Genomic DNA, 17636 nt, shown 5'->3' with positions numbered 1-17636 from the left:
TAGTCGATTTCCTTGATGATCTTCTCGTTCCCATCCACAAGCCTCGGGGCACATCACGGTTATGCGATTATCGCCTCTTGATGATGCTCAGCAGAAACACGAAGATATTTACCGGCTGTCGGCTGCACGGCTCAAACGGACGGCCCAGAACGTGGTTCCACTTGATCAAACCTCTCAGGAGGTGCCATTGTCCTCTGTTTCTATTGAAACATAACCACTCTTGCTCACCTCGTTGTGTGCCTGAGGTCAAGAGCATCTTCAGCCAGGCGTTCGAACGGGTCGATCACAACTACCTGGGAGGCGTGCTCTGCAATGTGGGATACAATGTGGGATACTGTGATATTACCATCGACGTCGCAATGCGTCTCCTTCGCGGAGCGACGTCCCGTATACTCTCCCTCATACTCTCCCATCTTGATCCTTCTTTTAGTGCGTCAAGGCTGTCCGTCTGGAATGTCTCTCGATGGCCACATATTCAGATGCACTGATGCGGACGATCTCGTCATCGTTATTCGTAGCGGTTCTGAGGTCCGAGAGTCAATGGCAAGGGTTACCACCTTCGGCAAAGCTTCTGATAGCTGTCTTAACTTCCGAAAATCGAGAGCTATGGCTACAGGTGCTCCACTGCATGTAGCTACGACTATCCGATGATTAGGACTCGATTTGGCAAGTGATCTGCGGCGCACGATCAGCCTCAACTGCGGGCGCCTACTGTCCAAATTACTGGCTGGCTTTAGATCATCGTTTGCGAGCCCTCGATCTTCTGGAAGGGACACAACATGTAAATGTATATTTGGCGTCACGTAAACCCCATGTGGCACACAAAGTTCCCATTCCGCCATCCATGGTAAGCCACATGCTAGCGGCACTGGGTTCATATCTTTGTCACGGATAGCTGTTCAAGATAAGTCTCTACTCTCACCCTCTCAAGGTGCAAGGGCGTTTAGACCTGTATCATGTTCCTGACAGAGCAATAGCCCTGTTCGACAACTCTCAAATGGTGCCGTGGCACCGTTGGCCTTTGTGCCTTACCAGCCTGTTGCTGGAGGCTCTTGCACCACGCTCTCTCTCAGCCCTAGGTTTCGAATGTCCCGCCGCCTTTCTTTTACTACCGCATTTTTATTTTGCTCAATCTAAGAAGCCCGTACTGCGATATTGCCAATGCACTTGATGTCCATGAAGACGACCTACGGCTTTTTTCATCATAACAAGTCACCAAATGTGCTTGAGGGGCAGCATCCCGACGTCGACAGGCGTGCAGCCTGGCGATCGGTGGCCGCTCCTGATCTTGCCACTGACGCCCAGTCTGCATAGTATCTTACGATCAGTGGGAAACAAGTATGCCGGTCACGCCTTCACGGGATTCACCTTGCAGACATTCTGTTGTGTGTCACCTGTGATGTTCTGGACATGGATGAGAATCGCCTGGTGTGCTGATTTGCTGCAGGTGTGTGGTTCTTAGTCCGACAGATTCTTGCTTTAATTACCCGTACGACTTCTCATCAGATACCTCCTCACCCGCTACTCTTTTCGGATTCAGGATACGTCCCACAAATGAAGACGAACTCCGTGAAGTGGATTTTTTTGACACGTAGTTCACTACTTGTTTGCTGACGTCGAGAAAAATGTCCTTGAGTTTTGGCAGTTCATTAATGAATGAGGTTCTGCAGTTGTCCGCAGTCTCAAAAGCAGACAATTTTACCCTAATTTTCATTATAGTGTCTTTCTTAGCCAATCTCGGATCTGGGGTGTTTCTGCAGTGAGGAGATGATCCACGCCTGTGCCGCTGTTAGTACCGGTTATTCTCTGGTCATGGAATGTTCTTCTCGTCGATAGTCCCACTGAGTGTGGTGTGTCACTCTCTCCTGCTCGTGACGTCGGTTTCCTGCTTCGCATATATGTCCTTCGTTCCTGCGAGAAGAAAAGGGTCATGGTGCCCAGGCCTCAGGTTTTGACCACTGCCAACTTTGACCCCATTCCTGCCTTTGAGCATCAGAACGGATCCTTCGGATGAAAAAGAAAATAAACAGCCAAGCACAGTGCGGATGTAGCTGCTAGGATCCGTTTCGGTATTACTAAGGAATAGACACTGTAATTCTCCATGCTGAATGTAGGAACCATACATTGATAAGAGAGGACAAAAAGCCTAGCGTCTTTGATTAGTAATCAAAACATCCTCGGTCCCGCTTTCGAGCGTCACTGCTGCTTAAATTTTGAATGAAAATCGTCAGAAATGGCGGCCGAAGGCCTCTGTCATAAGAAATCATCCTGTCCACCATCGAAAAGGTGTCTTCGTGATTTCTTCACTGGCAAAATATTCCGGAATATTTTCCCAGTCGGATCTTCGGGAGGGGACTGCGAAGGGGCAGGTGACCATGAGGAAAAGACTGAATAAGCAACAAAAGGATAACGTTGTACGAGTCTGTTCGTATAATGTTAGAACAGCATAAGATGAAGAGATGATAAAGTATATGTGCACACTGACTACGTAATTCAGTACGTAAGGGGTACTGGAATGTGATTGTAGGGGAAGGAGTAGAAGAAAGGGTTGCGGGAGAATGTGGGCTTGGTAGAAGGAATGAGGGAAGAGAGAGAGTGAGTTCTGGCTATGGCCATAGCGAATACTCTGTTCAAGAAAAGAGGAAGAGATATACTAGGAGAAGGCCAGGAGATACAGGAAGATTTCTGTTACATTACATCATGTCCAGGCAGAGATTCTGAAATCAGATATTGGATAGTAAGGCGTACCCAAGAGCAGATACAGGTTCCGATCACAATTTCGTAATGATGAAGGTAGACTGAAGCTCAAGAGACTAGTCAGGAAGAATCTATGCGCATAGAAGTGGCATACCGAAGTACTAAAAAAGAATGAAAAGATTCGCTAAAAGTTGTCTGAGGCTATAGATACTGTACTAATGAATAGCTCGGTAAGCATTTCAGCTGAAGAGAAAGGGACATCTATGCAATGGGCAATTCCAGAAGTTGAAAAGAAAAAAGTAAGTGTAAGGAAAGTAACTACGAAGAGAGCACGGGTTAAGAAGAAATACCTGAGCTGATCGACGAAAGAAGTACAAAAACGTCTGGAAAAATTCAGGGATACAAGGATACAAGTCACTTAGGAATGAAGTAAATAGGAAATGCTGGAAACGTCAGGCGCAATGGCTACGTGAAAAATGTAGATAAATCTAAAATGAAATGACTGTCGGAAAGACTGACTGAACATATAGAAAAGTCAGGACAACCGAATCAAAGCAACCGTAAGTGAAATTAAAAGCAAGGGCGGTAACACTGAGTGAAATAGGAATTCCACCGATAAATGCAGAGGAGATAGCGCGTAGGTGAAAAGACTATATTGAGGGTCTCTATGAGGGGGAAGACTTACTTGATGATGTGATAGAAGAAGATACAGGAGTCGATAGGGAAGAAGTAGGGGATCCGCTATGAGAATCAGAATTTAAAAAAGCTTTGGAAGACTTCAACTCAGATTGGGCAGAAGGGTTAGATAACAATCCAACGGAATAGAATGTATGAGACTAGTGATATACCACATGACTTCCGGAATAACATCATCCACACAATTCCCAAGATTGCAAGAGCCGAAAAATGTAAGAGTGATCGCACAACCATCTCAACACCTCATGCATAAAAGTTGCTGACAAGCATAAAGTACAGAATAATATAAACGAAAATTGAGGATCTGTTAGATGACGTTCAGTTTGGCTTTAGGAAAGATCAAGGCAACAGAGAGGCAGTTCTGACGTTGCGACTGACAATGGAAGCAAGACTAAAGAAAAATCAAGACACCTTCATAGCGACCTGGAAACAGCGATCGACAGTATAAAGTGGTGCAAGATGTTCGAATTCTGAGAAACTTAGGAGTAAGCTGTAGTGAAAGACGGGTAATAGACAATATGTTCAAGAATCAAGAAGGAACAATAAGAGTGGAAGATCGAGAACGAAGTGCACCGGTTAAAAACGCTGTAAGACCCGGATGTAATCTTTCGCTCCTGCTGTTCAATCTATACGTGGAAGAAGTGATGATGAAAATAAAAGAAAATTTCAAGAGAGGAATTAAAAGTCAAGGTGAAAGAATATCAGTGTTAAAATTCGGTGATGATAATGCTATCCTCATTCAAAGTGAGGAAGAATTACAGGACATGTGGTGTGGAATGAACAGTCCTAATGAGTAAAGAATAATGATTGAGAGTAAATTGGAAACGACGAAAGTAATGAGAAGTAGGAGAAACGAGAACAGCGAGAAACGTAATTGGTGATCACGGATTAGATTAAGTTAAGGAATTCTGTTACCAAGACAGCAAAATAATCCATGATGAGACGAGCAAGAACATAAAAAGCAAGACTAGTAGTATCAAAAAGGGCATTTCCGACCAAGAGCAATTTACTGCGTAGTATCAAACATGGGTCTTAATCTAAGTAAGAAATTTCTGAGAATGTACGTTTGGAACACAGTATTGCGTGGTAGTGAGACATGGACTGTGGGAAAACCGGAATAGAAGAGAGTCGAAGCATCTGAGATGTGGTTTGCAGAAGAATGTCGAACATTATGTGGGTTGATAAGGTGTAGAGCAAGGACGTTCTCGCACAATCGGCGAGGAAAGGAATATGTGGAAAATACTGACTAGTAGGACAGGATGATAGGACATGTCTTAAGACGTCAGTGAGTAAAAACAGAAGAAGGAGTTCTCCTACTGTCAATCACTCGAAACTCCTTCAGATCTGTGCCTGCCATCCGACTGCAACATTCTGTGTCATCCTGAACGTTTGGTCGGAACAGGCAGCAAGCAGCCAGACTAAGAAAGAGTGTCGCATTATGTTCAGTGATGACTCTCGGTTCTGCACTGCTCCGTCTGACCATCGTTGGAGAGAGTGAGGGCGAATGGAGAGACGTCCAGTTGTTCCAATGTTTTGGACAGGCACAGCGGCGATAGTGCTGGTGTCCTGCTGAGGTGGCCATCGGATATGAAATCAGGTCACTCTAACAGCACAATGGTATGTCATGGACAACCTGAATCCTCATGTGTCGCCTTTCATGCAACAGTATGGTGGTGCCATTTTTCAACAGGACAATACTCTCCATACATGCTACGTGTCTCTGTGAATGCGTATTGTTGCAGTACTCCTGTGGCCAGCAAGATCCCTAGATCTGTCTCCGATGAAACCAGCTCGGACATCAACTCCGTCCTTGCGCCAGCATCTAGGACAGGGGTTCCCTGGCGGTGGTAATCGTACTGCTGGTGGTATGCAAGGATATTTCAGGTGGTACGTGTGCAAGTGAGCAAGACAAGTGCTGCTGTAAGTAATATATTCCCTCAAGTTGCTTTCTCTTTGAAGCAAAATGATAGCCGGAAAACTCACTGTTAAACGTAGCATCTGTATAATACTAAACAAATTTTATTTACCTCAGGATGTTTGTTTACGACTGTATGCACGACACAGAATGGCGGAATGTACCCTCCCCGCCGCTGCATTCATCAGTCGTCGCTGCATTGTTGATAAATAATTCATAGTCTTCGGACTTTGGCGATATTGTGATCAGATATTATCTGTTTTTATTCGAAAGTTTTCGTATCGCTTTGCAAGTTCTGCTAACTGATACGGTTTTCCAATGTGCGTCGCTGCAGCAGTCATTACACACTGAACGGTTTATTTTTGTTATTGTCGCGTTGTTGGGCGTTACCTTAGATGGCTTGCGTCTTGAACCGGAGTGTGCATATTGAACGAGTTGATTCTTCACTACTACGCGGATGTAGATTATGACTTGTTCGATATGCCTGCCGTCAATGGCTACGATGTAGCGCAGACGAATAGCGAAATTCTGCATGACCCGCTGAAGTGTCGGAACATCGATGCTGCCGATGACCTCCTGAATGGCTGGTTTCAGCTCAGTAAAGGTTATGAGGTTATTTCTGTACACCTTGTCTTCAATATAGCCCCACAAAAAGGAGTCGCATGCGTTGAGATCCAGTGATTATGGCGGCAAATCGAGGCCCGTAGCAGTGGCCCTTGGGTACCCTCGAACTAGAATGCGGTCCCCGAAGTACTCCTCCAGGACATCAAACACCCTCCTGCTTCGATGGCGTCGAGCTTCGTCTTGCATGAACTACGTCTTGTCAAAATTAGGGTCAGTTTGGATAATGGAGATGAAATAACCTTCCAAGACCTTCACATCAAGGCATATCGCACCGATTATTCCGGGACTGGACATTGCACACCACACTGTCACCCGTTTAGGGTGAATTGACTTCTCGATCGCGAAATACGGATTCTCAGTCCCCCAAATGCACCAATTTTGCTTACTGACGAACCCGTCCAAATGAAAGTGGGCTTCGTCGCTAAGCCAAACAATACTAATTCCCATCATGTCAGGCTGCCAATCGTGCAGTTAGAACGTCCTAACGCAAACCGTTCAGAAGTCATGACGATTTTATTTCATATAGTCTAATAATTGTCACCCTGCATTATGAAAGAAACTTACAATTTGCATTTACAGCAAAGGCCGGTACAGAAACCGGTGAAAATCCAATTCTCCAATGCGTTGTTTGCTTGGAATTGCTTTCAAATCAAAAGATGAAGCCTTCTTTATGAAAACGGAATCAACGTTGTAAGTACTTTGAGTTAGTTGGTAAAGGTATTAATGTGTTCACAGGAAATCTGCGTTTTATAAAGAAAGAATGCACTTGCATGGCAAATTTTATTAACACATACTAATTTTATAAAGACTTATTGTTTGCTAGTTTTAGAATTGCAAAGGAAGGATGAGTCTCTCTTACTGCCCGTGGTTAGAGGCACGGTGCAAGTAATTTTTGGGGAAAAAGGGATCTAAGAAATACGAAAAATTCAGTTATCCAACAATAAGGTGTAAAAGAGAATTGAAATCTATTATAATTTGAAGGAACATCTATATTTCAACTGCAAGAGCTCACTTATTTCGCTGTTGAAGAAGCACCACATACGAACACGAGCGAATTTGTGCAAAAGTGGTTCCACGAAACCTTATCATGTGTATGTGTGTCTCATTCGGCGAGACACAAAAACTGAATGTGTGTTGTCAGTACCAAGCAAGACGGCGAAAGTTATTTCCCACGTACCGTTGTTCACCCCTGCGGCAGTCGTCGCTCAACCTGCACGAGCCCTCCACCTTCCGCATGCCACACCTTAGGGTTTGTTAAAAGTGAACATGGTATCGTGGAACGCGTAAATTGTTTAAAATGTCAAGTGGTACACCGTGCCAAAAGGTCTGAGAACCCCTGATCTAGGATATGAAGGACCAGTTGCAACTGCTGTGGGTTATCTTGCCTCAGGGAGGGACAGAACGGCTTTATGGCACCATTCACAACCGAATCCGGGTATACGTCCAGGTTAGAGGGGGTGCAACGTCTTAATAATAAGTCCGCTCATACAGCTGACTTCTTTGTAAATGTGACCCTATTTTGTAATCACTGAAATACAGGGGATAGGCAAAATTATCTAACACCTGTACTTACTTGGGAATGGTTTATTAAGTAGTAGTAGAACCACCATTTGCCCGTAATACAGCTGAGATACTTCTTTGAATACTGGCATATAACGACTGCATTGTCTCCAGTGGAAAGTTATGCCACTCTTCGATCAAAACGTTTTCTAACACCTGTAGTGACGAGGGAGGCGGAAATCTGCTCCGGAGTATGGGCTCCAATACTGCCCACAAGGGTTCGAAAATGCTCAAGTCCGGGGGCCATGCTGGCCAGGGAAGACGCTGCAGTTCAGTTGCATGCTCTTCACACCACTATTGTACTGTCCTGGCTGTGTGAACGGGTGCATCGTCGTCCTGAAATGTGGCATCATTGTTGGGGAACAATATTTGAATCACGTGGTGCACCTGATCACCTAAAATGTTCACGTAATGATTAGCTGTGACACGGCATCTGAGAGTAATGATGGGACCAGCAGAATACCATGATACGGCTGTCCACACTATCACACTTCCACCTCCATGCTTAACCGTTGGAATCAAGCAGTCAGGATTGTAGGCTTCTTTTGGCGTTCTCCAGACGTAAACCTCGCCCGATGTTGGAAATAACGAAAACGTTATCTCGTCGGACCACATGACGTGCTTCCACTGCTCAGCCGTCCAGAACTTATGCTCCTGCCACGAAGTTTTACGGTTCTTTGTGTTGGTTGTCGTCACTAATGGTTTCGGTATAGCAGCTCGTCCATGAATATTCGCTTTATGGAGTTCTCGGTGGACAGTGTCGATAGATACGGGTCTCGAAGATGGCTATGGAGTTCTGCAGTCACCTTAGGCGCCGTAGTTTTGTGTTGTTTTGACACAATTCGTGTTGGTGTACGATGTCTGTCATTCAGTTTTGATTTGCGCCCACTATTACTTTTACAGGTTGACGTCTTTCCATGTTTTGTGTAGGCTGTCATGACTGTTGAAACAGTTGCTCTTGAAACATTCAGTAAGTTGGCTGCCTTGGTTACTGATGATCTAGCTAACCGGGCCCGCACAATCTGCCCTCTTTGGAACTATGCTAGGTCTTTCATTGCACATCGACCTCGGCCTCTGAATGCAAATACGAAGTGTACTGTTCTCGTAAACAACCTGCACTGATGCCTAGTTCGTACTGAACTCGCACAGTCCAGCGCCACACGTGCCTTACCTGCGTTGTTGACCGTCAAACGCGGTCTCGGGCGCCATGACACGGTTCGCGCGGCTCCCCCCGTCGGAGGTTCGAGACCTCCCTCGGACATGGGTGTGTGTGTTGTCCTTAGCGTAAGTTAGTTTAAGTTGGATTAAGTAGCGTGTGAGTCCAGGAAGCGATGACCTCAGCAGTTTGGTCCCATAGGAACTTACCACAAATTTCCAAATTTTATCCCCTGTAACTTCACGTTCCATATCAACCAGTAAAGCTTCATTTCGTTTTCTCCTCCCCTTGTGGGTGCTTCACGTCGGACAGAGTATTTCAGTGTGGCGGTGAAGTGACCGCAACACTGATGACTGACGCTTCCGTTGGTGTGTTGCTGTGTGCAGTCCGAGGCCTGAGCGCTCGGCGCGGCGCATGCGCGGCTAACCCGGAGCCGGAGCACTGCGCGCTGGCGTTCGCCGTGTGGCGGCGCGTCTGCGGCAAGGACAACCGCACCTACTCCAGCGTCTGGGAGCTGCTCTGCCACGCCCAGACCACCGGCATACGTGAGTACCCACTCGTCAGCGACCAAACAACAGAGGAAAATAACTACGTACTCCGTTGGACCACTGCGGCACTGACACCTAAACCTATTCTAGCATCTGGAAACTGCTCTTCCGTGCGATATTTCAGGTTTTCTCGGCGTAACTGATTAACAGTGTGCTTTCTGGCTACAACCGAGCTGTTGATTCCATTTCATGCACTACAGTCGATGGCCGACATTATCGTAACTTCAGATGCTGCGAGCTGTGTTAGCTTACTCGCTGTCTGGACTCCAAACAGACTCGCAGCCGAGTTCGACTGCTCGCTATGCTCTTTGATGCTCATATGTTTTTCAGGGGTTTCACTGTTGTTGTTTGATAAGGATATTCTCTGAGCGTTTTGTAGCTCTGAAGAAATGGCCGACGACATATTTACAAAGAGGTGGCAAAATGCTTGCACTTTTTGGTATAACTGAGGCGATGAATTAAAAACTTGTCTCTCCTGAAGCACTAATTTTGACAGAAAGTATAAAAAACTAATTATTCTCACTTGATTGATAAATATCCGCACAGTAATTTTAAGGTAGATTACTTTCATATGTAAACGTTATCCATATTTCAACAGTCCACACAAGTTTTGATACTATTAATGTGAGTATGGACACGATATAGTACGACCTTTGTTATTCATTTATCTGAAATTATATCTAGGGTAACTAATGAGTTGTGAAATGTAGGTAGAAACTATTCGCAAAAAATTGTTATATTCCTATAATATTAGGCTGTAACTAAAATTAAAATCTAAAATATAAAAATTCTGTCGGATTTCAACTAAAATAACCAACAAAGTTCAAAAAATGGTTCAAATGGCTCTGAGCACTATGGGACTCAACTGCTGAGGTCATTAGTCCCCTAGAACTTAGAACTAGTTAAACCTAACTAACCTAAGGACATCACAAATATCCATGCCCGAGGCAGGATTCGAACCTGCGACCGTAGCGGTCTTGCGGTTCCAGACTGCAGCGCCTTTAACCGCACGGCCACTTCGGCCGGCTAACCAACAAAGTACCAGTTTCAAGTTCCACGAAGAGAAAACTTTCAAAAACTCTGCTGGCCGCTGTGGTCGAGCCGTTCTAAGCGGTTCAGTCCGGAACCGCGCTGCTGCTACGGTCGCAGGTTCGGATCCTGCCTTGGGCATGGATGTGTGTGATGTCCTTAGGTTAGTTGGGTTTAAGTAGTTCTAAGTCCAGGGGACTGATGACCTCAGATGTTAAGTCCCACAGTGCTTAGAGCAATTTTTTTGGTTTACATAATGCACACAATCTCTAGTTTTTTTTCTTTTTTCACCCATTGCCAATAAGTATATGAAAATATAGTTAAAATAAAAGTAGAATATGTTAATATAAAATGTACTCTCAAACCATACTGTATACTCATTAGACTGTTCATTCCGTTCAGCAGATCATTTAATTCTTCTTCACTTTCACTCAGGATAGCAATGTCATCAGCGAATCGTGTCATTGATATCCTTTCACCTTGTGTTTTAATTCCACTCCTGAACCTTTCTTTTATTTCCATCATTGCATCCTCTATGTACAGATTGAAGAGTAGGGGCGAAAGGCTACAGACTTGTCTTACACCCTTCTTAATACGAGCACTTCGCTCTTGATCGTCCACTCTTATTATTCCCTCTTGGTTGTTGTACATATTGTATATGACCCGTCTCTCCCTATAGCTTACCCCTACTTTTTTCTGAATCTCGAACAGCTTGCACCATTTTATGTTGTCGAACGCTTTTTCCAGGTCGAAAAATCCTATGAAAGTGTCTTGATTTTTCTTTAGCCTTGCTTCCATTATTAGCCGTAACATCAGAATTGCCTCTCTCGTCCCTTTACTTTTCCTAAAGCCCAACTGATCGTCACCTAGTGCATTCTCAATTTTCTTTTCCATTGTTCTGTATATTCTTCTTGTAAGCAGCTTCGATGCATTAGCTGTTAAGCTGATTGTGCGATAATTCTCACACTTGTCAGCTCTTGCCGTCTTCGGAATTGTGTGGATGATGCTTTTCCGAAAGTCAGATGGTATGTCGCCAGACTCATATATTCTACACACCAACGTGAATAGTCGTTTTGTTGCCACTTCCCCCAATGATTTTAGAAATTCTGATGGAATGTTATCTATCCCTTCTGCCTTATTTGACCGTAAGTCCTCCAAAGCTCTTTTAAATTCCGATTCTAATACTGGATCCCCTATCCCTTCTAAATCGACTCCTGTTTCTTCTTCTATCACATCAGACAAATCTTCACCCTCATAGAGGCTTTCAATGTATTCTTTCTACCTATCTGCTCTCTCCTCTGCATTTAACAGTGGAATTCCCGTTGCACTCTTAATGTTACCACCGTTGCTTTTAATGTCACCAAAGGTTGTTTTGACTTTCCTGTATGCTGAGTCTGTCCTTCCGACAATCATATCTTTTTCGATGTCTTCACATTTTTCCTGTAGCCATTTCGTCTTAGCTTCCCTGCACTTCCTATTTATTTCAGTCCTCAGCGACTTGTATTTCTGTATTCCTGATTTTCCCGGAACATGTTTGTACTTCCTCCTTTCATCAATCAACTGAAGTATTTCTTCTGTTATCCATGGTTTCTTCGCAGCTACCTTCTTTGTACCTATGTTTTCCTTCCCAACTTCTGTGATGGCCCTTTTTAGAGATGTCCATTCCTCTTCAACTGTACTGCCTACTGCGCTATTCCTTATTGCTGTATCTATAGCGTTAGAGAACTTCAAACGTATCTCGTCATTCCTTAGTACTTCCGTATCCCACTTCTTTGCTTATTGATTCTTCCTGACTAATGTCTTGAACTTCAGCCTACTCTTCATCACTACTATATTGTGATCTGAGTCTATATCTGCTCCTGGGTACGCCTTACAATCCAGTATCTGATTTCGGAATCTCTGTCTGACCATGATGTAATATAATTGAAATCTTCCCGTATCTCCCGGCCTTTTCCAAGTATACCTCCTCCTCTTGTGATTCTTGAACAGGGTATTCGCTATTACTAGCTGAAACTTGTTACAGAACTCAGTCTTTCTCCTCTTTCATTCCTCGTCCCAAGCCCATATTCTCCTGTAACCTTTTCTTCTACTCCTTCCCCTACAACTGCATTCCAGTCGCCCATGACTATTAGATTTTCGTCCCCCTTTACATACTGCATTACCCTTTCAATATCCCCATACACTTTCTCTATCTGTTCATCTTCAGCTTGCGACGTCGGCATGTATACCTGAACTATCGTTGTCGGTGTTGGTCTGCTGTCGATTCTGTTTAGAACAATCCGGTCACTGAACTGTCACAGTACCACACCCTCTGCCCTACCTTCCTATTCATAACGAATCCTACACCTGTTATACCATTTTCTGCTGCTGTTGATGTTACCCGATACTCATCTGACCAGAAATCCTTGTCTTCCTTCCACTTCACTTCACTGACCCCTACTATATCTAGATTGAGCCTTTGCATTTCCCTTTTCAGATTGTCTAGTTTCCCTACCACGTTCAAGCTTCTGACATTCCACGCCCCGACTCGTAGAACGTTATCCTTTCGTTGATTATTCAATCTTTTTCTCGTGGTAACCTCCCCCTTTGCAGTCCCCTCCCGGAGATCCGAATGGGGGACTATTCCGGAATCTTTTGCCAATGGAGAGATCATCATGACACTTCTTCAATTACAGGCCACATATCCTGTGGATACACGTTACGTGTCTTTAATGCAGTGGTTTCCATTGCCTTCTGCATCCTCATGTCGTTGATCATTGCTGATTCTTCCGCCTTTAGGGGCAATTTCCCACCCCTAGGACAAGAGAGTGCCCTGAACCTCTATCCGCTCCTCCACCCTCTTTGACAAGGCCGTTGGCAGAATGAGGCTAACTTCTTATGCCGGAAGTCTTCGGCCGCCAGTGCTGATTATTTATCAAAATTTAGGCAGTGGCGGGGATCTAATGCAGGACCGAAGACGTTTTGATTATGAAGCAAAGACGCTACCCCTAGACCACGGTTTAATGGTGTCAAAGTGCTAGCAAACAGTGCCACGCAACGTTTAGTCAGAAAATGGCTTCAGATAATATCTGCTTTAAACAAGTCAAAGGACATTCCGAAACGTGCGCACACATCAGAAAAATGTGGCTGCACTCAACTAGAAAATGCATGAGAGTCCTACGAAATCAGCTCGACGTCTATGATCCTTTTTATCCTGGAACTCTGTTCTCCGGGCCACTTTTATTTGCCCCACCCTATATATTCAGCAATCCAGCAAGCGTCTTCTTTGTCCACAGGAAGCTGTAAGCTACTATTGTGGTTCCGTTTTACATCAGAGAAGGGAGGCGTCTTTATACGAACTGAGAGACGAATGATGGAGCCCTTATACTGCTGTCATGTTTCTGTTGTTATGGGAATTGGTGTCGGAATTGGCGCTCCAGGTGATCTGCAGTTCGTTAAGGGCCGCATGAGGGAGTGACAGATAAAACATTGAGGACACTGTTTCGACACGGTTCCGTAATGCCTCACATCCATTTCGACTGCAAAACAGAGCCGAATCTGTGAACAACATAATAACCAAAAAATACGACACATAATGAATGCTGAAGTATGTCCAAATTCAGTAGCAGGCCTCATAACCACTGCTAGAAAAGTGTGAGAATTCTGTAATGAATAAAAAGCCGTTACCCAGATTCCAGGAGAGGCCCCCGCTTGGTCGCCCATCCTGACCCCCTCTCTCCTTCCTGCTTGAAGACACCTACGGCCGGACACCAGTTCAATTCAAATCATTATTTCGGTAGACTCCTTAACTATTCTGTCATTGGAGCTTGACTTATGCTCCACCATACTGGTCTCTTATTTAATTTCACGAATAGGTTCGAGGTAATACTACTAGAAAATCCGAGGCGAGGTTCGAGGAACATCAGCGATATGCCTAACTAAATAAACCAAGAAACTGTGCTGTCAGCAAAAATTGCCTCGAATTTAATCGTGAAATTAAATACGACAAGAACGGTATCGTGCTGCAAAGGTCAAGTTTCTGTGTAATTATAATTCAGTAGTCTATCGAAATCTATAAAGACATCGAAAACGTAATAAATCATGGTAGAAGTTTAATTTTAAAGAAGTCCCGGAGTCCAGCACTCGCTGTATGGAGATATCGCTAGCAGTCCTATCCACCAGACGTGGAAAACGCCGAGAGAATATGCATTTCACGGAGTAACTGTGTGGGCTCTTAGAAACAAATGAGCGTCGAAGTGCGTAGTGGGAGCAGAAAGTCGAACTCAGCTGTAAATGGCAGCGTCAGACCAACAATAGTTCAAATTTAGGTTGGAGTTTAGGCACCGAGTAACATGAAGTCGTCGAAATATTGTGCATAAAAATGGAATGTACAGTTCGGCCGCGTGCCCGGAGGCACACCATTGCTGCTCAGTGTGCAACTGAAATGTAATTTACAACTGACGGTTAGAACGATATTTTACTCGCAAACATTTGAGAAAATACAATATATTACGACACATAAAACTCGATACAGTCAAGAAAAATGTTGGGCTATGAAACGAACAGTAAAATATTATAATCTGAAGGATGAAACAGTCTCATACAAAGCATAAATCGGGTGACTGCTTATGTATGTAAATAAACAACTGAAATGAAAGGATTTTGTACTTAGGGACACATTGCATAAAGCGTCTGCAGCAAGGATGACCGCAACTAGGCCAGAGTCTTGTATCTGATGTGACACGCACAGACCACCTGCTGCCGAACACTATCTGCATAACTGTAAATCTTAGAGGCTGAAGATTTCGAGATGTCGAGTATGCGTGCCTTTTTGTATGGGAATCTGAACTGAAATTCCTAAATCACATGTGTGCATCCTCTTTACTCTTTAACTAATTTTAATTTTCATACCTCTCGCGAGGAATCGAGAAACGCCTTCCGTATCCAACAAATTACGCACAGAACTTTTGTAGGCATCTGTTTCCTGTGTTGTTCAATATAAAGTAGACGTCAGAGAAAAAGGCAGATTACTGTTTAACGTCTCGTCGACCACGTAGTCCTTAGAGATGAAGACAATCCCATATTAGGGAAGATGCTCGACTGTATAATTTTCAAAGCTGTGGAGCCCTAAATAAACAGTTCAGGGAGATGACGGAAAGTATAGGTCCGAAAGACCGGATGGGGATTTTAGCCACCATACTCCCGAATGCGAGTCCAGTGTTTCACCACACCACCACCTCCTCGCTATCTAAATGTCGAGGCAGCACTATTGTGTTTGAAAATCCACAGCCTCTAAGAATGTCCGTTGTAGGTTGTATTTTAAGAAAACACAATACAGCCTACAACGGACAGTGTATTCTTTTTTTAAACTATTGTATACATTGACAAATGGAAAAGAACTGCTTTTACTCTCCCTCTTCAAACTACTATTTGCACATATTGAAAAATCACCTTTCATGTCGTATTCTTGTAGACCTTACATATCATTTGCCAGTAGGTCTTACAACTAAATCAGTCCCCTATAACTTAGAACTACTTAAACCTAACTAACCTAAGGACACCACACACATCCATGCCTGAGGCAGGATTTGAACCTGCGACCGTAGCGGTCGCGCGGTTGCAGACTGAAGCGCCTAGACAGAACACAGTCGACATGTATTGCATGTTCACTATCCGATGCCAGTTCACTATTACCTATTGAGAACTCGCCTTAATGGGCACTGGTCACTATACTGACAGATGGAGGAAGTTAAGGGCTTACAAATTGTTTCAAAGAAGAATATAAGGAGAATAGCGACGTATAAAGAGTAAAATCTAGGAAAGTCGCACTCGATGAAAGAGTTTCTGGTACCTAGAAACAACATTTACAAGATGGGCGAACCAAGGGATAAATAAGGAATCGTCAGGCTATGTACCTTTTAACAAAGGAGCACTACTGCTGTTACATTCAGAAATCCAGAACAAGGTTCTAAAACTGTTTATCTTGCTTAGTATTGCTGCCTCTGTTAATCAATCCACTTGACATCTGGTGTACAGGGAGTCCAAGGAGGAAAGGACAATATTCGGGGATATGACAGGAACGCTCATTTAAGACAAAAAACTTGATATGGACATATGCCCTTTCAGCGGAAAAATGCTCCAGTCGGAGCACAAAAAAGGCGAATATGCTCCTCTTTAAAAGAACCTGACTGAAAAGTGGGGTACCAGTTGGCTCATTCTACCTTCCTCAGCACCTTCAAAAATTTTGGCAAAAACATTGGGATGCCAACATAGTCGCGCTCTTTTTAACATGCAACTCATCTCTCACTTCTACAAGCTATCCTAACCTGTCCTACGTGTAACTCGCTCACACTCACTAGTTAATCGCTGTAAGTATCTCATGCTCATCCACTCACTTTCATCGGCCAAGCTCATTACCTCTTTGTGGCTCTCCTTCAATGTCTGCTGTCTCACAGCCATAGTCACCTGATTTCTGTCCTACTGCTACTACTACTACTGCTACTACTTCTGTCTCCTCTCGTTCTCACTGTTTCCGTCATATTCTCTTTTACAGCTGATATATCATTCTTTCCTTGTCACTGCTTCACAGTCACTATCTCTCTATTCCTCGACGTCATTGTCGTAGACTCTGTCTCTCATCAACACTAGCTCTCACCCACTTCCACTTTCTCTTTTTTCCTCTCCCACTGGCACTGTCTCCTTCACTCTTTCTCTACCACTCTTGCTGCCTACTAAGTTCCACTGCCATTGTACCACTATCTTTCTCTCACAGTGCCATTGTCTCCACTCTTTTTTCTACCATAGCCATTGTGTACTCTCTTCCACTTCTCCATCTCTTTCCCACTGCCACTGTCTTATTATCTCTCAGCGTAAAAAAGCGCGAATATGCTTGTATGCCAATATTTTTGAGAAAACTTTTAAAGGTGCTGAGGCACCTACTACCCGACTTGTCACTCAGAGGCTATTAATAAAGATGAGCATATTCATCTTCTTTGTGCTCCGCTAGGAACATTTATCCCCTGCTTCCTTCTTTTCTCTTCTTTTACGACACAGATCTGTAAGTCCACGGTATTGGTGATAAGTTGAGAAAACCGTCCCGAAACACATGTGATACAAAACTCCACTGTTTCCTGCGCATGTACCCCGACATCAATATGGGATATGATCACCATACACACATACACATGCCGCACAACAGGTTGGCATACTCTGGATCAGGTGGTCGAGCGGCTGCTGGGGTATAGCCTCCCACTCTTGCACCAGTGCCTGTCGGAGCTCCTGAAGAGTCCTAGGGGTTTGAAGACTTGCAGCGATACGTCGACCGAGAGCATCCCAGACGTTCTCGATGGGATTTAGGTCTGGAGAACAGGCAGGCCACTCCATTCGCCTGATATCTTCTGATTCAAGGTACTCCTCCACGATGGAAGCTCGG

At 44.2% G+C, this 17636-nt stretch overlaps 1 protein-coding gene across 1 annotated transcript in view; it reads left to right on the top strand.

Annotated features, from left to right (window-relative positions):
* The window catches only part of LOC126243321 (serine protease inhibitor dipetalogastin-like), a 320107-nt gene that overhangs the window by 158492 nt on the left and 143979 nt on the right, over positions 1-17636 (top strand). Inside the window, exon 3 of the mRNA XM_049948158.1 lies at positions 9035-9193. Coding sequence (XP_049804115.1) covers positions 9035-9193 — 159 coding nt within the window. The remainder of the gene's footprint in view (positions 1-9034; positions 9194-17636) is intronic.

This window comes from Schistocerca nitens, chromosome 1, assembly GCF_023898315.1.
Source record: "Schistocerca nitens isolate TAMUIC-IGC-003100 chromosome 1, iqSchNite1.1, whole genome shotgun sequence".
Lineage (NCBI taxonomy): Eukaryota > Metazoa > Arthropoda > Insecta > Orthoptera > Acrididae > Schistocerca > Schistocerca nitens.
This window is presented reverse-complemented; position numbering and strand designations above follow the sequence as displayed.